The sequence below is a fragment of the Centruroides sculpturatus genome, unplaced genomic scaffold (genome assembly GCF_000671375.1).
Source record: "Centruroides sculpturatus isolate CEXI.00-Female unplaced genomic scaffold, Cexi_2.0 scaffold71, whole genome shotgun sequence".
NCBI classification, from domain to species: Eukaryota; Metazoa; Arthropoda; class Arachnida; order Scorpiones; family Buthidae; genus Centruroides; species Centruroides sculpturatus.
In genome coordinates, this window is record NW_019384332.1 from 36,485 (window position 1) to 58,559 (window position 22,075).

General features: G+C 32.3%; 2 protein-coding genes across 2 annotated transcripts; one reads left to right on the top strand and one right to left on the bottom strand.

Moving 5' to 3' along the window:
• Positions 1–338: 338 nt before the first annotated feature.
• LOC111630406 (beta-toxin CsEI) lies at positions 339–1,664 on the top strand. Its single transcript, XM_023374501.1, has 2 exons — positions 339–403; positions 1,355–1,664. Exons 1-2 carry the CDS (start codon positions 361–363, stop codon positions 1,570–1,572), a joined length of 261 nt encoding a protein of 86 aa, XP_023230269.1. The 5' UTR covers positions 339–360; the 3' UTR covers positions 1,573–1,664.
• A 17,548-nt stretch (positions 1,665–19,212) lies between these two features.
• On the bottom strand, positions 19,213–20,402 carry LOC111630249 (toxin CsE9-like). Its single transcript, XM_023374331.1, has 2 exons — positions 20,318–20,402; positions 19,213–19,509 (listed from the first exon to the last, which is right to left on the bottom strand). Exons 1-2 carry the CDS (start codon positions 20,358–20,360, stop codon positions 19,298–19,300), a joined length of 255 nt encoding a protein of 84 aa, XP_023230099.1. The 5' UTR covers positions 20,361–20,402; the 3' UTR covers positions 19,213–19,297.
• Between the last annotated feature and the right edge of the window lie 1,673 nt (positions 20,403–22,075).

The window sequence follows — 22,075 nt, forward strand, 5'->3', positions numbered from 1 at the left end:
TATTATTACATGCCTGTAAACATGAATTATCTAAATGATCGTGAAGTGTTCCAAGAACTTGTTCAACTTAAAGTAAAATAAGTGATTATTATTTTTAAAAAAATTTAATGACATTCATTTATATTTCACATAAACATTTCTGTAATCAGTACGCATTTAATTTCTTCTGCAAATGGTAAAATTTAAAAAATGAAATGTTTCTTTTTAATGGCTCATTAATGTTGTTATAATTGGTGGAAACAGATGGATCGAACATGCAGAATCCACGTGTACGCGTTGTACCTGTTTGCATTCGATGTGTATAAATATCGACTTCTGCTCGTGGTAAATCATTCTAAACTCGTTTAGATACCATCGAAGATGAATTCGTTGTTGATGATCACTGCTTGTTTGGTCCTGATCGGTGAGTATGAACTTCTAATTGATGAAATTGGTTGTTAATTTTTTAAATGGCATCATTTGTTAAAAAGTTATGAAATTCTCGTTATATTTGTTACATTATATTGTATTTTTTTGTGACATGAAAACACTCGCAGATTATAGCTTGTTTATTTCATATATGACTTAATTCGAAATTTATATTTACAGAAATATTTTGTTGAAAAATTATAAAACTTCAGATAAACTCATTCTAGTGTTTCAAAAATTAGAACGATTTGTATTAAATTGATAGAAATGCCATAAATTCTATTAAAGTTCAATTATTTACGTATTATGAGATCTGCACTCGATTCGTGGATAACAATGCAACACAACGGCAATCTGCCAAGAAAGTATTCTTGTTAGGTGATATTCTACGAGTCACCAATCTCCATTATTTTAATATCTATTCTCTACTATTCTACTACTTTAATCTCTTATTTAAGAGTTTGACCTGTAAAGTAAATCAGTTTAATGGTGTTTCTACTTGACCAGTGATTGTCTTTTTATTTAAGTATGAATTTGTCGTCCTGTCTAAATGAGTGACAATTATTTTAGTTTAGTAATTCCTATTTGATTTATAGAATTCTTTAAGCATTTGCAGTCAATCTATTTGTTGACTTGAGAGAAGTGAGTTAATAGAAAAACATCATAAATTCAGATTTACAAGAAATTGCATCCACAAGTTTTTCGTTATAATATCGTTTTCCTGGCTCGATAAGTCGCTGATAGCAAGTGACACATCATCTCGCTAATGTTTAAAATAGCATATTTATAATCAGGACTGTTTTCAGTTTTTATACTTCATGTGGTACAATAATAATGTAATTTTTCGACACATTTTATTGCAAAGCATTAAATATTTTAATTTTATTGTATTAATAAGTATTATTTCTTACGGTTGAAGAAGACTATTTCTTTGTATTTGTTGCAGGAACAGTGTGGGCAAAGGACGGTTATCTAGTGGAAAAGACGGGCTGCAAAAAGACTTGCTACAAATTGGGAGAAAACGATTTTTGCAATAGGGAATGCAAATGGAAGCACATAGGAGGTAGTTATGGCTATTGCTACTTTTTTGGGTGCTATTGCGAAGGATTGCCCGATAGTACACAGACTTGGCCCCTTCCTAATAAAACATGCGGCAAAAAATAATGGCAACGACTTTTTATTGTTCACCAAAAGAAATATTGTAACGCTTCTTAATTCCAAGTAAATAAAATAAAATGTAATACTTTCATTTAAAATATTTTTATTATGTGATGTACAGTTTACTGTATACAAAAGCATTATTATTTTTTTCGTCTGAAATTATTTAACTTTTAATTATAAAAAATAATACGCTATGTTTATTCTCGTTCTATGAATGAACGTAGCCAACTTGATCTGAAAGACAGACAGTAACCAATTCACTCGTTTATTAGCCTAAATTTACATTTATAAAAATTTTTTAAATAATAATGTGAGGCGTTTGTCGGTGATACGGTGTTGATGAATTTCATGTACTGGTTAATCGGCTTTTCTCTCGGAGAAACAGACAGCGGTCGTCTAAAGATGGCTTACTAAGACGTTTATTATGACCAGGGGCTCTTTTGAACTCAAGGACATTATTTTTTCTGACACCAGATAGTCAAGTTGAGGGGTATCACGTATTTGTGATGAATTTCGAGAAAGAGAGTCGCGTGTAAATGGAGTGAACAAAGGCATTGGATTTAGTCATTAACGAGACCATATCATAAACAAATAACAAACAAATTTAATTGAATCAAACGAAATAACAATACAATTAATAGGAATACAAATCATATATTCTAGACCTACCTCGCAAAGAAAAATCAACTATCTAACTTAACCTATCTAATTAACCTGTACGCGTGAGAGAAAGTTTACATTAATTCTAAGGCCATACTACCTTTACAATATGAAGCTTATTTTTGTCTTCGGTTGTATTTCCGTTCGCGATATGAGAGAAATATGGGTTTAAAATTAGTGTCTTTTCCTCTTCTTGGTTCAGTTCGGGTCATGGAAGTGCGGGAGATGAAATGCACACAACTACCAATTGACTGTTTTATTAATTGCTCCACCGAGCTTCCTGTGATATTCTCTTTTATTTCCTTTGTTGTGAGAAAACGCGTCACGTGTTCGTGGAATGTCGACGGTTACAATGCCAAGTTGACACTTTTGAGTTAATTTTCCCATCGGATTGTTATGACTAATTGTAACCTCATCTCTAATTCTTCCCGGGATTGTTTTGCTGTCAAATTTGTTTACAAGTTCCTCGACAAATTAAAATTTCCGACAAATGAGTTAAGTCGCGGATCTTACACCCACGTATCGCGTTGTTTTATTCGTATCCATCAATCAACGTTGTTTGCGCAGATATTTAGCAGTCCGGATGTAACCAAATTTGATATGGTAGCATTTCAAAATATGCGAAAGACGTTTTCCATAAAAACTTATATCGAAACAGACAATTGTGGCTTTTTTGGTGTTGCAAGCAAAACAAATAGTTTTGTTTGTCGCCACACTTGAAAAATCTGGTTTATTGAAATGCTGCAAATTTGATAGCCTCGAAGATAGTATCACAAGGAATGTGCTGTCGAACAATGTTCATTATCATATTAAGTATTATTCTTTTATAGTTAGGATTTCGTGTAGCATGACCCGAATCGTAGCAATGCATTAGTTTTTAGTTGGCAGCGCATAAATGTTTGGAGGGAGAGGGGCACTATACACATGCCCCGCTGCCAATGCATTGATACGACACTGAGTATGATTCCTGCTACTGTAAAAAACACCTGTTGCTTGTGTCTTGAAATTAAATATGCGTTGTTTGCAGGCCCAAAGTATTATAACGGGTTTTGATACGAAATGTTTTTAAGGGAAGTGTCTTCCCCTTTCCTTGCACTGTTTCTACACAAAATTTGGTTTTATTTGGTCTAATAAATCTCGCTTTAGACAGATAGGAGTTCTTTAAATATAATCACCGGTACATAAAATTAACTTAACATTAATACAAGAATCAAGGTGTAATGCGGATTAATTGTAATGTTTTTCTAAAGAAAATAGTGTCACCGAAAACAACGTGTTAATTAATAAGGATGCATTACTTACAAAACGATATCTCAGGTATATTAGTTTTCCGGGTGTTACTGTATATATTACAGAGATAAAGTATGGATATTAGACAAAAAATTTCTTTTTCAGATAACATTTTTGGACTCAAAGTACTTGAAACATCGAGAAATCCAAAAAAAGAAAAAAAATTGTGGGTAATTTCTCTATGTATGGATGTTAGTGTATCCGTGTGTGTGAAGCACGATTTTCTTTACAATGTTTGACGCTTGATAACTCTTTTTCTTTTTGTCGAAAATTACTGAAATCATTTTAAAAGGTTTTTATGAGGGAAATTGAATCTATTAAATTTTGGTGATTAACGGTCGAATGGTATGGAGATAATGGGAATCTTCTTTATTTCTAGTACGGTCGGAATTAATACGATTTAACAATTTAACAAATAAAAATACAAATACGATTTTTTCGCATAGGCAGACACCTTGCTTTTGTCCTTCTTTTTCGTCGTGAGCCGTTCACACGTATTTGTAAAATCTAAGTGACTCGTACAACATGGAATACATATAAAACGGAATAATCAACAGTGTTATAGGGGGGTTGACTGTAATTTAGTTTGTTAATTGATATATAAGTCAGCATTCATATGTAAGCCCAGCGTTGCCCGGGTTAAAAATAACAACAAACTTTAGGATTGTTAAATTATTTCATACATCTGATCTTTCTATTATATTATGTTATATTATTTATTTATATTTAGAAAAAAATTTTAAAAAAGAGTTTATCACACCAAGTAACTAATCTAACACATTTTTAAATTTCTTTAAATTATGTACAGTAGAGAAGTAAAACACAATCACAATTTCTGGTATAAAAGATTTAAAAGCTGCTGCAAACACTAGAAAAACGTCTAGAGAATTAACAATTAACCATACGTGCAAAAATTCATTGAACAAATTATAGTTTACAGTACATAAAACCCAGCGTTACAACATTAAAGACTACACTACACATACCAATACACATGCTAAATTATTTGCATAAATACTTTGATTCATGCTAAACTATTTATTCGTAAGTGATAAAAAATATTTTAAAAATTATTAATATACTTATACAGTAGAGCGTCGTTTAACCGAATCAATTGGGAACTGAGGTTGTTCGGATAACTTATTTTTTCGGATAACCGATTATGTACGAAAAATATATTAACCTATTCCGTGTTGAAATTTTTTTCTGCTGCGTGTCGCTTCGCGTTGAATTTTCATCGATTTTAAACCTAACGTAAACTTTTTAAAATAATAATCGTGACTATTATATTGTTAAAAATTATTTATTTATTTTTTACAAACAAAATAAATATATTGAAAATTATAAAAACAGTAAAAATTATACTTTAAAAGTTAACCTAGTATCAAAAACGTTCGATTCGGCAGGACACACAGTTTTCAGAAAAACACCACACAAATGTGCCAGTGCTGCCGGCTAAAACACACACACCAACAAAAAAAAATATTGGAGTAGTCCAAGATATAGCCAAAGATTGTAGCGACACAGCACTAGCGAAAATTTAAATTTGCCGACTGGAATGCTTTTGGTTAACCGACGTTTCGGATAACCGGCTTTCGGATAAATCACGCTTTACTGTATAATAATATTTGAAAGTTTGGTAGAATTTGGCGAAATCTATATAGGTTAAACTTAATCCTAAGTAATTTGAGCTATTCAGTTCTTGAATAGTTTGAAATTTGCGGGTTTATTATTACTTATTTATATATGGTTTGTATCGTAAATCAAGTACATTCGAAACTTAGTTATAACTAGTACTAGGGACCGGAACGATTTCCTCTCTATACCCGTTAATAGTTATGTTTGAAGAGCAGTGACATAACTTGGAGGAAAATGGGCGGCTGCTTTGGGCGCAAACACGCATGGGAAGCCCCGTAGATGCCAAAATTTGTAGCTATGCCAAAGATGTTTAATGAATTTTATCTCTTAAGTTTTAATGTATGGACTTTCATGAAACTGTTCGAATTGATGAAAGAATACACAATTAAACATGATTACTATTTCTTATCAAAAGAAAGTAAATTTCTTATATTCATTCATCAGCTACAGATAAGAAACTGGTTTTTTTATTTCCATTCTTGTCTTTCAATAGCTAATCACTTGAATCACGACTATTTCTGGTAGTAAAATATTGCAACAGAAAGTTGGTCCAGTCGACAGTAAAAGTTACATCAGTAACTTTTCGGTGTTTAGGTCAACGCTATAGAAGAGTTTTGTTGGTTGAATGTGTTCCTGTTTTTTGCCACGATCGTCAAAGAAAATGTCTTTTGTAGTAGTTGGACATTCGAGTTTCCAAAGCAGAAACAATCGTCCAATTGTTTATGGCATTGTTTCTATTGTTCTATAGCTTTCAATTCAGTTATGTGAGGAACAGAAAATTGTACTTATCAAACAAAAATACTGCATTTAATCGTGCAGTAACACAAATGAGGAAATGGAAAATTAATTTTTGATATTCTTTTGCTTGACATCTTTTACTACAATTATAGCCGTAATTTATTTCGATATGTTCGTATAACTGGTTCTTTTCTGACAAATCGGTTGTGGAAATCACCTTCTGGGATATAATACAGGGACTAATTGTAATATTTGCATTGACTCAAATATTCTTTATGTTATTTTCTATCGGTACTTTATATTATATAATACACGTGGGACTACGACATCTGAGCCAGAAAGTAACTTTAGCTTTATTATTTAACGTACAAAGAATACACCTTCGCATGGAGGAAATAATTGTTATTTTAACTGGGATTTGTGGTATTGTATTCAATATAACAATGAAACAGGAAATTTATAACTAGCATCAATTTACGCATTCTACGTGTATTTTTATCTCTGTATATATCAGCCCCTTTATTCATGGACTTGGGTTGGCTTCTATTTATGGAAATTATGATTATAGCTGCGGTAATACCACTGACTGTTTCCCTATTTGCAAATTCAGTGCAGTAAATATATTTCAGTAAATATATGGCAGTAAATATATAATAAATTCAGTGCAGTAAATAAAATTCGCTTTCTTTCTTTGCAAATTCAGTGCAGTAAATATATGTTGATTCGACTAATACATTTGTTATCTTAAATTTTAATAAGATAAATGTTAATTTAAATTAATCTGACATTAACTCAATATTAACTATTAAATATTTACGGTTATGGAACAGATGGATGATGTTACATGTCATATCTCGGGTGGAGTCGGAGTTAATGAAGATTTTACTCGTTATTTGCACTTACATTTTCTTATAAAGCTCATCCTCACCCTCAAATCTAAGCCTTTTGCAATTTTATAGTAATTAAAAACATAAATTATACTTTTCTGGCTGTTGTATATAACAAAAGGAAAGTATGGCGATCGGTAAAAAAAATTATCTTTCTGTGATTTTGACATTTTTGGACTTAGAATATCTTAAAACGTCGAGAAATTCAAAACACATCGGCGTTTTTTCTGAATGTATTGATGTTAGTGTGCATGTGTGTAAAGCAGGATTTTGCGCACTCTCTTTGAAGCTCAATAGTGACTTTGCAGCCGAAGTTCAAACGTTCAACTTGTACGGCAAGCAGAAATAAACGTTCAACCTTTGAACTTTATGCAAAACACGTTGCACTACACGTTCACTTTCCGCACTGACTCATGGGATTTATATCTGAAACGCTATCGGGACATTCCAATTTTCAACGCGAGTGTTGAGTGTTGAAGTCAACAATTTGACGTCATCAACGACGTTCCAACTCGACTACGAAGTGCTTAGTTCCCATAATTCCATTCTCAGCAAGATGGATTTTATTCAAATGTCTTACCAATTACCCACAATTCATTAGAAAGCAGCAGTCAACATATCTGTTCAGTGCTGAGTGTGTTGAGTCAGCGCTAACAACAGCGCTACCTCAACGTTGAAAAAAGGAACGAATTTTAACGAATGTTGAGATCAGCGCTGAGTCAGCGTTGAAAATTGGAATGTCCCGAATGTTAACCCACACAACACGGACTATGTGTCATCTGTTACTCTCAAGAGAGCTGTTTTCATTATATTCTGGACTGTCCCAAGCTGGAGCATGAGAAGCTCCAATTACGTACTATCATCGACCTCGAGCACGGGCATTGGCCTAATAATGATCAAGACCATCTTAACGACCTGGACAATGATAGGGACACCATTAATCAGCTTACCATTTTTATCAAGCAATATAACAACAGAACCAACGTCCCTACCGGTACCCACGGTTCCAGTTAATCTCCCCTGCTCTGCTCGGCACCTTCTGTCTTGTGCATACACCTGTATATATTGTATCCTTCTTTATTTTTTTGATATTTTGTATTATCATTATGTAATCACCCCATTCTTATTTTCTAAATGTGTATTTTATTGAACTCTATCTTATCATTTATACCTTATTGTACGCGTCTTACATTCACTTTAACATTTATTGTACGCGGTTTCTTTGTTATTATTTTATGTAATCACTCGTCATTCCGCCTACCATTGTAATCATTTGTTATTCTGTCAACCATGAGTATTCATTTTTTACTCTGTTCTTTGGAACCATTTGTCATTCATATGTAATTCTATATCATTTGTATTCTGTAAGCACTTTTACTCCCATGTGAAAACAAATGTGCCATACCTCGCACTCTGTAATACTCATCCAGGGGCCTTAGTTTCGAGTTTTTCGTGTTACAACTCTAAACGTGTTGAAGGTGTCACGTGGTACCATCTCCCACACTGACGTCAAATTGGTAGTCTCGAGTTCTAACTCACGTGCTTTTCCATCTCACCATGCGAGTTGCTACTCACGTTGAGTCGAGCATGTGAGATCGCTACACGAAAGTAAAAATGGCTGACGGATACGCAATTCTTATCGCTATCGAAGAGTTAGAAAGAGCCGAAAGACGTTGTTTGAGAAAGCAACAAATTTTTCGACCACGAGTAGATGACTTTATCTTTTCGTGTCAAGTCAATACTAATTAAAAAGAACTTTAATTTATAATTGATAAATGTATACAGCAAATTTTTCTAAAAATAAAAAGAAGTATCTAATTCATCGAAAAAGAGTATTAAAATGATAGTAAATTATATGTATAGATTATTAAAAGCATAGACACTACATTAAGATTATTTATTAATCAGAAGTGTTAAGTTCTGATTAATAAATAATCTTAATAGACAAAACAATTTAAGAAATAGATCAAGGAAGAAAACTATATGAAGAAAGGATTAAGTTTAAATACATTTTCCATTACATAACGGATTTTTTAGGTTCAACACACGCAATTAATTTTTCAAGTAATTCTCTCCACAAAGCGAATTGTCTTTTTCTTGTAAATTCGTTGTCGAATTTTCCGCTGTTCATTTTCTTATTATTTTCTATATATGTTACTAATATTTCTTTTTGTTCTTCGCTTATTTTTTAAAATAAAACATTCGAGGTTTTCATTTTGTTTCTGCGTACTATATTGCCACAAGACAACTTTTAACTGTAGCACGTGTAAACTAATTCGCGTTGATTTGTTTACAACTTGTTACAGTTAAGTTGATTGGTCGAATCATTATAGTCGCAAACCCAGATGCATTGTAAATAATCCCATCATGCTTATCGACAAACGTAAACAAGTGAATATGACCTACTTCCGCTCGCCTTTCGAGTTCACTCGAAGGGTCTAACTCGAGACTACCGATTATGTGAGTCATAGTAACACGAGTGAATTCGATGACGTCAGTTCGAGTATAAAACGAAAAACTCGAGAATAAGGGCCCAGTTGTACCTAGGGGTACTGAATATGTACTTTAGTCCCTTAATAAAATAAATGATAGAATGAATGAATATTGAATAATGGCAGAAACGTTTAGCAACGACGAATATTACCAGCGAATGTAGATAAACAAATTAAACTATTTTAAAATATTTATATAATGTTTAATAACACTATATATTTATTTTTGCATTTAAGTAGCGTCGTATCCATTACCGTAAGAAACAATAGGAAAGTTCCAATGGGATTTTCCTGTTGTCACGACATACTTCTTTTGAGGGAAGTAGTAGTTGTAAATCCGTATGTGTATGAAAATCCAAAAGGTGCTTGGAAAAATATATCTGAAAATTATCATTTATGGCCACTGAATACCACTCTTTGATGTGTTTTTGGTCGACAAATAAGACGTGTCGTTTCATCTATGAACCCCCAACAATTTGTCAAAGGTGCACCTTTTGTTGTTATTACTTGACTAAATAATTTTAATTTTCCTCTTGTTAGTGTTATTGCGTCCATGTTGAATAGCTGTTTATAATGCATATTGTAAGTGATATTTAATGTTTCATGTACTAATCGTAAAAGTTCACTTCTTGTACTTCCCAACAAAACAGAAATACCATCAATTTTATTAGGATAAACTATCATCTTCGTAAAAATATACATACTGCATCAATTCCAAGTGATCATGATCCATTTTCAGAAATAATTAGAGATGGAAGGCGTAAAGCAGAATGGAGGCGAAACAAATCATCTCTGGAAAATCTGTTAAAATTATGAAATAAGAATTATTCCATTTTTTCATTTTTACTTTAATTTATAATCATTTACCGAAAATAAAAAAGCAATCCGAATCTGTCATTTCATTTTAATTCATTCTTAATTTTGTCACAGGTATAGCATTACTGATATAATAAAATAGCTTCTTCATCACTTTCATACTCATTTAACAAGACTAATACTTCATCAGTAGACTATAAATATAATTTTAATTAGACGATTACTGTGCAAAAAAAAAGTAAACACCGTCTTATAGTTTCTGTGGACACTTCACATTACTTTAAAATATATTAAATGATTACATTATTTCGGAATTCAAATCATCTATTTTTTACAATATTCAATATACAATATTCGTAAATGATAAAATAATCATTATTTTAATAAAATACGTCATAATTTTAACACAAAACACGTAAAGATAAAAAGTTTAAGTTGATTTTCTACTCATCGTGCTCGACATACCAAACGCCATTATCAACCTTCTAGACTTGCCAGATGGCAATGCTCGACCTCTGACATTCACGTTTCCACGATGAAAAGGTCGACCACAACGTCTGTAATAACTTCGTTGCTTTTTGTCGAAAAGTTCTGAAATTTTGAATGCAAGTTTTATTATTACGTGAATTGATTGTATTAAATTTTAGTGGTTAAAGGTCGATCAGATGGGAAAATAATGAAATCGTGTGTACTTTAGTAGGGTCCGACTTAATGAAAATTTTACTCGTTATTAGCATTTATATATGTTTCTAATTGCTTTTAGCCATTTTATAATAATTAAAAATATAAAATGTTTAAAACAAAATATCATAAATATCAATGCCAGCAAATGTCGTTTGGAAAGTTACGCATCTCATAGTTGAATGTATCATAATTAATAAGAGTAATTTCAGTTAAAGAAAGGTGCTATTTTAAATATCAATTTTTATTTTAGTTCATTGTTATTGCCATATTTTTGCTAAAGATAAATTTAATTTAACGTAACGTTATAAGCAACTACTAAGGAAATTTTTAATTCCTGAAAATGTTTTCTTCATAGAAACTTTTCTAGTAAAATGATATATTTGAAATTTAAAAATATTATTCAATAAAAATAAAAATAATGATATGTTTTTTTCAAGATCTATAGCAATTTTAATGATTTTCGAACCGATTTTCAAACGTGCACACTTCTTAAATTATAAGTTAAAAAACTGATGTTTTGTTTTATTGTTGCAATATTGTTTCAATATCTGTGATAAAATTTTTTTTTATAACTAGCTGCAAGGACCCGCTTTGCTGGGCAAAAAGTAACGATAGTGAAGATTAAGATAATTACATTATAGCCAATCTTACCCGTTTTCACAGAATGCAAGAATTAGCTCCTCCGTTTCCAGACTAATTAGAGAATTTCTACACGAGTCTAAAAATATGTTCGATTTTCCGCGAAAACGCAAAAAACCGCCTGTAAATCTTGCATGCCGCTTTATATTAACACTTCCTTTGTTACTCAACACTTCCATTGTTACTCAACACTTCCATTGTTAACATTTCCATTGTTAACACTTCCATTGTTAACACTTCTATTGTTAACACTTCTATTGTTAACACTTCCATTGTTGACACTTCCATTGTTACACATCTTCGAAGTCAACCACTTTCAAACCCATATCTCCCGCACCCTTATAGCACAGAATGTAATTACGTCCCCTGTTTCCAGACTAATTAAAGTATTTTTAGGTTTAGTCAAACGAACTATTTTCAGTTTGATAAATTTTCTGAAACGTTTTCAATCGTTCTATAATCGATCCAATTCGAATTTAAAACGGTTCGAACATTTTTAAAATCGAAATCTTCGAAGTAAACCACTTTCAACCCCATATCTCCCGCACCCTTATAGCTATCGAGACGCAACCATCATAGTACACGAATGGAGACTTGGGGCTACTACCACATACAAACGCCATTCATGTACGATGTGTAGTTTTGGCTGAAAAATGAAATATAGGGACACACACGTCCATTTTTATATGTGAGGGTCAAAAGGGTAAAGAAGGTTTGTGGACAATATAATAAGTTAAAAAGAAACAAAAAATTTTAGAGAAAATAATATTTCGAACTTCACCAAGATTCTGTCTACACAAAACGGAGGAAACAACAGAATTTTGAAAGGAAATTGATTTCCTTTCCCAGGCGAACTGGTGATGAGTTGATAATTTTGCACACGGTACAGAAGACCAAATAAAAAGACTGTTTTCGCGCCACTCCAGGCAGCAGTCCGCCAAAGGAAGTCTGCCATATGAAATTGACATAGAGAACGGCAGCAGTCCGTTAGAGGAAGGTCTTGCCATATGTACAATACAATACTTACGAAGCAGTCCATAAAAAAGAGACAATTTTCATACTGAGGAAAATACGTAAGAAGACATACATACGAATCCAACATACGACATACGAAAAGGTTAAACTGGCGTATAGCATACGATAAGATGGTTGAAAGGAAAGATATTTGAAAAACCTCTCAAAGAAAACATATAGAAGAAATAATAGTAAAGGAAGGAAGTAGATCTTCATACAGATACGAAAGATACCGAAGTAATACAAGCTCTAAATAGATCGACGTAAACTCTTTCACGCGTTGGTTTAGAAATAAGATAGTTTAAGTTAGATTTAGCATATTCGCGTGTAAAATAACTGATTAACTGGTGTGAAGGATCCTGACGTAGATTGGGACTTCACAGTTCGGATCGGTTTAAATATCAACAGCCCTACTATAAAAAGGTTTAGAGGTCGGATCTCGTGATCCGAAACTACGAGAACAGATTTCACTTAATCTGTGCCGAGTAAGTGGTACCCTTGGCAGGTATCCCCGGCTAATCTCACATATATATAGATATAGATATAGATATAGATATAGATTAAATTCAATATTCTAAAAAAATTTCGAATTTATCTCCAACAAATCCTGGATTTGATGAGAGCATTCAGAAGATCTCCAATTGCCCGCCAGTGGACAAGCGGTTTCAATCTCCGAACACGGATTTCGGTCGTGGGTTCTCGCATCGCCCGGATGGGCTGGCCACGTGGACTTTTCTCCACGTCTGTAACGCATGAATGGGGCCAGTTATTTTCAAAAGCTCTCCCGGAAGGCATTATTCTCGGCGTAACGACTATCATAAACGCATGCAACTGCTGTTCAATTACGTGACAATTACGTCCCACTTTATCACGGGGCGATATAGCCTACAAGCTCATGCCCGTAAATGAAAGATTTGTAATTAGAATAAGTGATGACGGTTATCATAAATATTTAAAAGTTTATGTAAATTAATTAATATGTTTTCATATACACTAAATATAAATTTTTTTAACTCCCCCAAAATTTTATGGTAATTTATCGAGCTGCACATCCATTAACAGTTTAAAAATCTGCCAGGCTTCCGCAGTAACACACCATGGTCTGAAAATACAATCGCAGACAGACTCANTTAATTAATATGTTTTCATATACACTAAATATAAATTTTTTTAACTCCCCCAAAATTTTATGGTAATTTATCGAGCTGCACATCCATTAACAGTTGCTGGTGATCTGATTGCGAACTTCTGTTCTAGAAAAAATACACGTTTGTAGTCTACATTTCTAATTCTTATTACGTTTTTAAAAACTTCATTTATTTAACGATTCTGTCATGGAACATCATATTGCTGTTTTCTTATCTAAAACCTCTGTATTTGTGTATCTTTCTTTATTTTCCTAATAAAGTAAAAGTGAAAATGTCCAAAGAAACTAGAAAATACAGTCTTTTGTTACATACAAAGACTAATTATTCTCTCGATATAAATGTGCATTTGCTGCTTGCAATAGAAAATTGAATTTAGCCATTTAAAATACTGTATAACCCTACTAGTAGTACTTTTGGATCCTCTCAGGCAGGTAATTTAATTTGTTCATTTATATATATCAAAAATTAGCACACATATGTAAGCCCAGTGTTGTTCGGGTAAAAAATAACAGACATAAAGACTATTAGATTATTTCATACATCTAAAACTTCTATTATATTATATTACAGTATTTGATACTGTAATATAATATAATAGAAGATATCTTCATTTTTTTTCTGTTTGGGGTTAAAATTATGATATATTTTATTAAGATAACGATTATATAAGCATTTACGAATAACATTGTGAAGAAAGAGACGATTTTAATCCAGAAATTATTTAATTATTTATTACTTAATGACTTGGTTGCGGCAACGCAAGACATAAGAGATCTGCTCACGAAGGATCTGCATTCAGGAAAACTGGGAATCTGGACCCTACATTGGTGTTAATAATATGAAGGAAACCCGGTAAACTCCACATGGCCAGCCCGTTGGCCGTGCCGGATTCCATGATCGACTTCTGGGCTTCGCTGGTTTGATGCAGTAGTCTTTCTTAATATTAATGTGAACATTTAGAATTAAGAAAGTGTCATTCAGATATGTAATAACTCGAGTAGTTAGTTGTGGAAACTTAAATACTTGCAGACTTTTCACAAGGTAACACTTTCGATTGCACGTAGTAAGTGCTATATGTCATTTGTCTTCGTAATGATATAGCACGTTATTGTGCGCAAAATCATCGTCACAGTAATTTAATGAATAAATATTAAATTATTAAATTATATATTTNCGCGCTCCGAAAGATTTCGAATTGTTACCCGAAAAAAAGCGAAAATCAATCGGTATTCGTTATTTTCCGTCGCTTCATTTTGTGTTTGTTGAGTAAAGTGTTCGTTATCCGATCATAAAAATCTTTCGCGAAAGTGTTCGTTATCCGATTTGTTCGTTAATCGAACTGTTCTTTAACCAATCACCCAGTGTACTTCTTAGATGGATTTTCCAAAATCGGGTAGATATAGAAATGACCACAAAAACAATGAACGGTCAATTATTTTTCAAACTTAAGGTTCTAATACAGAGTTCGCAGAGGATGCCAAAAAGCATCTGCATGGTGTCAGGGGTAGTTATGACAAGTCGCCCTTATTCTACTATTGTCAGCTTGTGATCTCAGCTACCCTTCAGATAATTTGTTCGTGTAGTTTAAAATCTAATTTTGTTTTTGATTTCTTTCGTTTCCCACCTCCATCGTCTTCTCTTTCAATTGTCGCTTGCGATTTATATATGTGGACTTTCTATAATTCTCACAAGATCATGGGTCTTGTGAGAATTCGGGTTTTTCGAGAACAGGGAGGAGGAACCATTTCTCACAAACCTCCAGGCTGTTGATTTAACTTATAGTATTTCTCTCTTTACACAAGCTCAACAATAGGCAGGTACCTATCTAACACGGTAAACCTGGGTTCCACGTACAAGATTTTGTAAGAACACCCCACTATTTCGTAAGGTCCCTTGACCGAATTTTTGTTCATGGCAATAACGGCGGCACAATCGACAGACATCTATCAATTAAATCCTGAAACGGTATGTCTCTTTTAACCATATACAACAATAATGTGTAAATTAGTAGACGTTATCACTGATGTATTGGAACCATTCTTATCTCATTGTATTACCATTTGACACCTTTCCATAGTTTATAATCTCTTCGTCTGATTCAAGTTCTCCGTAAAATCCAAATATCGTAACAATCATTGACTTGTAACGATATTCGATCGCGGTTATATATCGGTCACAAGGTCAACGGAAAAACAAAGCGGTGAAAAAGAAAATAAATTTTTTCCATTTAGCAACGAACGGCGTACTAATTTAATTAATTTCCTTAATTTCTTTATTGCTTCCCTCAGAATCTCACATTTATAAAAACAACCACAACGCATTGTGGCTAATTCAGCACAAAGCGAAATTTTATTTTGCATGTTTACAATTAGATTTAAATTCGATAAATATTGGCAATCATATTACCAGAATGCGGGTGAATGGTACTTAGATAAGTTTAATAGCCTTTTGTAAGTACAAATAATTTAATTCAATCTCAGTGTGCGAAAAATGTTGGACATGTTGTCTTCATTCTACAAAGTAGAATAAGGACGTAAAATTTTATTCTATCTAAAGGTCCATTTACACAGAACAGTGATGAGCCGGTCACTGTTCTGTGACCGGCTCGTCACTGGACAGGGTAGTTAAATTAATTAAACTACCCTGTCCAGACTCGTCTGTCACAGTTTAACAGTGCTGTGCAGTGTGAAAGTACATTTGACGGAAACGATATTTTCACTGACGGTAAATTTTATTTTCCAATGGATAACGAACATTTAATTGAAATGGTGTATAAACACACTGTTCTATTTGATTTATCTCATTCGAAATTCATAGACATTGAATACAAAATGAATATTTCTCTGTTTTGTTTCAAGAAAAACTTCAATGAAAAACAAATATTCTTTTATTATTAACGAATTTTTAATAAATAAAAATTTCTTCTAGAAAAATGATATTTGGCGANGAGGGTGCACCGTTCGACGACGCCATTGCTTAAGCTTGTTTTCGTAGTAGAGCGGCGGATCGAACAGCCGCCACGTGTTTCCTGATAAATTTTTTTTTGCGAAAAATTCGCTGAGCTTTGGAGACATCATTAATATAAAAATAATTTTTATGGCCGTTAAATAATAAATAGTTTTTAGTAGGTCCACTGCTCGTTTAAACTCAACGGTTTGTGCAATATTTGCTATTGGTCTAGATTCGACCAATCCTGTCGCGACACGAGTCGGCATGACATTTTACCGTATTATATGAGTTTTTTAGCGTATTTATACGAATACGGTCGGAATTTTTCGCCGTGTTATACGAATCCGTGTTATTTGAACTTGTTTTATAGGGAGGTCTACTGTATATTAATTTTAAAAATTACATTCAGTTTATTATAATCTTAAACTTTTTCGAATAGATGACGCTTTGTGGAAAATCTAGCAAATGGTAAACAGGCAAAAATTAATTGATATATATAAATTTACTGTAAATTTTGAAAAGATACTTACGACATTATCTAACCGAGAAGCATATACATGTACAGTACCTACGGAATTCCTTAACAATTGGTAAAACGGACTAAGTGTGCATAGATAACAAAATAGCAAGCGAACAAAATTCCTCATTGACATATGTTAGGCTCAAAGAACGAAAACGCTCATTTTGCGAAAAAAATAACCACAATTCGAAATTGTCGTTGTGGCTTTTATGATATTTGACCACTACTCGTTGTAGTGATTAAGAAAGGCATTCTTATCGATAGCTGATGCAACTAAATATGTGACAAAACGATTCACCACATACAGAAATGTAACTTGGATACTTTTCAACAACATTTAATCATTCGTGGAAATCTGTTGCAATGCTCTAGATGTCAACATTTTCAAACAACTAATTTACTAAAAATAATTACTTCATCAGGAACTTTTATTAAATCAGTGTTGAAATGGTGGATTTTGAACTTAGATCAATGTAACATGCAAATTTATATATTCTCCCATGCATCCATGCGAAAATCTGTAATAAAAGAAAAATGTAACTTGGATCAGTATGGTTACACTGACCCCATTTTTGAAATTTTAAAATATTAGTCAATAAAAATAATCACATATTTTTCTCAAGATCTATAGCAATTTCAATGAAATAAACTGATTTTCGAACGTGCACTCCTCCAAAATTATAAATTAAAAAGCTTTGTTTTATTGTTGTAATATTAATATTGTTTCAATATCTGTGATAAATTGTGATTCATAATTAAATTCAATATTCTCAAAGAATTCCGAATTTATCTCCGACAAATGCTGGATTTGATGAAAACATTGAGAAGATCTCCAACCAGTGGACAAGTGGTTCCAATCTCCGAACACGAATTTCCGTCGTGGGTTCTCGCATCGCCCGGATGGGCTGGCGACGTGGAATTTTCTCCACGTCTGTAACGCATGAATGGGGCCAGTTAGTTTTAAAAGCCCTTCGGTAAGGCATTATTCCCGGCGTAACGACCATCATGAACGCATGCAACTGGTGTTACGTAACAATTACGTCCCACTTTACCACGGGGCGATAGAGCCTACAAGCTCATGCCCGTAAATGAAAGATTTGTAATTAGAGTAAGTGATGACGGTTATCACAAATATTTAAAAGTTTATGTAAATTATTTAAGGATTTAAATTGTCTTCAGATGATCAACGCAGTTTATCTTTGCTTGTAAGCACTCACATTTATAGGTACTCGCAATCAATGCAAAGTGACAAATAAAATTAAAACTTATGTAAATAATACGAGTAATTAATGCCGCTTTCTTGTGACTTCTTTAGTTACGTACGCAATTTCTAGCAGATAGCATTATAAACATCTGGTAAAGTCTTTAAAAAACTCTCGAAAGAAGTAGATGGAACCAAACACTTTATATATGTTTGAATCCTGTACAATTCTTCAATCAATGTACGGTTAAATATTTCAAAATAAAATTCATTAATATTATGAAAAGTTTCAACAACGTAGAAAATGATAGAAATTCAACGAATTCGATTAAAGAATCGACCCGAAGCGGAACTCGAACTCGCAACTTCCTCTTTTCTTTTTCTGACTGAAAATTTTATATTAATTAGTGAATATTCTAATCATTAAATTTGATAAAAGATGGTGCCTAACGCTTACGTCTAGTACAAGAATACTTAATAAGTATTCTTGTACTAGACGTAATACTAGTACTAGTTACTTAATAAGTATTCTTGTACTAGACGTAATACGAGTATTAGTACGTTGTACTAGTACTCATTAATAACGGCATTTAATTAGCCCGAATAATTAAGGAGAGCATTTGGTTTAATATATACAGTATTGTATATAAAATCTATAGTCCTTAAGATATCTTTTATGTATAGCAATTTATATTGTAATTTACATGAATAAAATCATTTCTAAAAGATTTTTAAAAATATAAATGTAGACACGCGTTAATTGTGTCAGGTCTTTCGAAATTATCATTAACATCGAGAAAATGAAAATATAATTAAGCTAGCAAAATTCAAAATGTAGGTTCAGTGAGAGAATGATAAACATAAAGTAATTTTTTTATAATTTTTACGCCCTGTGGGCTCTAAGAGGGCCTCTTTTTAGCAAGCCCATTATGGGTTCGGCCAGGCTCACAATGGGAAATATCTCAGATAAAAGTATTACATTTTATTTCAATTAATTGCAATTAACAAGCGTTACAATATTTCTGTTGGTGCACAATAAAAAAAAGTTGCCATTATATTTTACATGTTTTACCGGGAGTACGTGAAATCGGTGTAATTCCGGGCAATCCTTTGCACCAGCATGCAGAATAGGAGCATTTGCCAAAACTACCTCCTTCCTTCTTGCAATTCGTATCGCAATTTTTGTCTCCTGTCTTGTCTATGCATTCGAGTGTGCAGCGCTTTCTCTTGTCAAACAAATAACCATCCTCTGCCAACACAGTTCCTGCAACATATACAAAGAAACAATCTTGTTCAACCGTAAGAAGTAATACTCATTAATACAATAAAATTAAAATACTTAATGCTTTGCACTGAAAATGTATAAAAAAATGTACATTATTATTAATTAATATTTCAGATGAATTATAAAAACGAAAAAACAGTCCTAATTATAAATATGCTATTTTAAACACTAGCGAAATGATGTGTAATTCGTAATTTATCGGCGACTTATCGAGCCAGGAAAACGACATTATAATGAAAAACTTGAGGACGCAATTTCTTCTAAATCTGAATTTATGATGTTATTCTATTAACTGACTTTTCTCAAGTTAACGGATAGATTAACTGCAAATGCTTAGAGAATTCTATAAAACAAATAGCACTAAACTAAAAATATTGTCAACATACTCATACATAAATGAAAACATCACCACTGGTTAAGTAGTAACACCATTAAACTGATTTACTTTACAGATCTAACTTTTAAATAAAAGATTAAAGTACTACAGTAGTAGAGAATAAAGATTAGAATGAGTACTACAGTAGTAGAGAATAAAGATTAGAATGATAGAGATTAGTGACCCGTATAATATCCCCCTTAAGAAAATAGCTTCTTGGCAGATTGCCGTTGAGTTGCATTGCCATCCATCAATGGAATGCAGATCTCATAATACGATTTTTCAAAAAATACAATATAATGTAATAAATGTAACGCGGATTTAATAACTTTCTAATAAATTATAACGATACTAAATTATGCCATTTATAAAATTAATAACCAATTTAATCAATTATAAGTTCATACTCACCGATCAGCATCAAACAAGTAGTGATCGTCAACAACGAGTTCATCTTCGAAGCTGTCTAAATGAGTTTAGAAGCAGTTATCACGAGCAGAAGTCGATATTTATATACATTCAATGATACAGGTACAACGCGTACACGTGGATTCTGCATGCTCGATCCATCTGTTTCCACAAATTATAACAATATTAATAAGCCATTAAACAGAGAGGTCACATTTTTTCAAATTTCTCTATTTGCAGAAAGAATTAAATTTGTACCGATTGCAGAAATGTTCATGTGAACTATAAATGAATGTCATTAAATTTTTTAAAATAAAAATCACTTATTTTACTTTAAGTTGAACAAGTTCTTGGACCTCTTCCCAATCATTTACATATTTTATATTTAGAGGAATGTAATAATATCTCGTGATTTTCTCGTTTGATCGACACTACTGACCTATCCTCTGTTAGGACTTTTTCAAAGTCTGCATACATGAAATATTTCACGTAATTATTGACAAAGATTCTAAAAAACNCATTGATATTTGTATTCGTTTTGTTTTGAATTATTAAATTTACTCTTGTTAAATATACTTAAATGTCTCTTAAATTGATTCCGAATCGGATCTCATACGCGTGTTAATCCGCGTATAATAAGTGCGATTAACTGGTGTCAAGGATTCCTGACGAGCATCTGAACTTCGCCGTTCGGATCACATAGCGGTAATCGCTCTCCTATGAAATATTTGAGATCAGATCTAGTGATCTGCATCCTAGAGAACTAGTCTTACCGACTAGCGCCGATTAAGTGTTACACGAGTACTACCTACTCCGTAACCCCGGCTAATCTCACACAATTTATATTTTAATTTACATGAATAAAATCATTTTTAAAAGATTTTTAAAAATATAAATGTAGACACGCGTTAATTGTGTCAAGTTTTTCGAAATTATCATTAACATCGAGAAAATGAAAATATAATTAAGCTAGCAAAATTCAAAATGTAGGTTCAGTGANTGTGTACGGCATCATTCTGTAAATATCTGCTAGTTACGCTATGTAGATGGTCCAAGTTTAAATCTGTGCTATTGTTGAAGTACGATTTCCTGTAAATAAAAGTATTAGTATTACCCGTATACATTACATTAGTACTGAAAAATACACAATAATACTTATATTTAAAATTTAAATAACGTCATTAAGAACACCGAAACAGAAAGAAAACAGAATATAACAAGTGAAAAGTATCGATAAAATCTGTCTCTTATAAGAATTATCGACGAAAGGACAGATGATGATTGAGATGAAACAAAACAAAACAAGAAGCTACATTTGAAATTGCTGTACAGAGAATCAGTTAGTAAATTTCGGTATGTATTTCATTTTTTTTTTCTTATCTTATTAATATAGAGAATCTATTTATAAGATAAGAAAGAAAGAAATCAAATACATACCTCAATTTACTAACTGGTTTTCCGAACATCAATTTCAAATGTATCTTATTGTTTTGTTTTGCTTCATTTATCAATTACAATTTTTTTTTAAATTTAACATATAAGTTAAAGTAAAAAACATATTATANATGTAGACACGCGTTAATTGTGTCAAGTTTTTCGAAATTATCATTAACATCGAGAAAATGAAAATATAATTAAGCTAGCAAAATTCAAAATGTAGCTTCAGTGAGAGAATGATAAACATAAAGTAATTTTTTTATAATTATAAGTTAAATGACTTCACACGAAAAAAATTCATAGTGAATTTGTATACAGTAAACT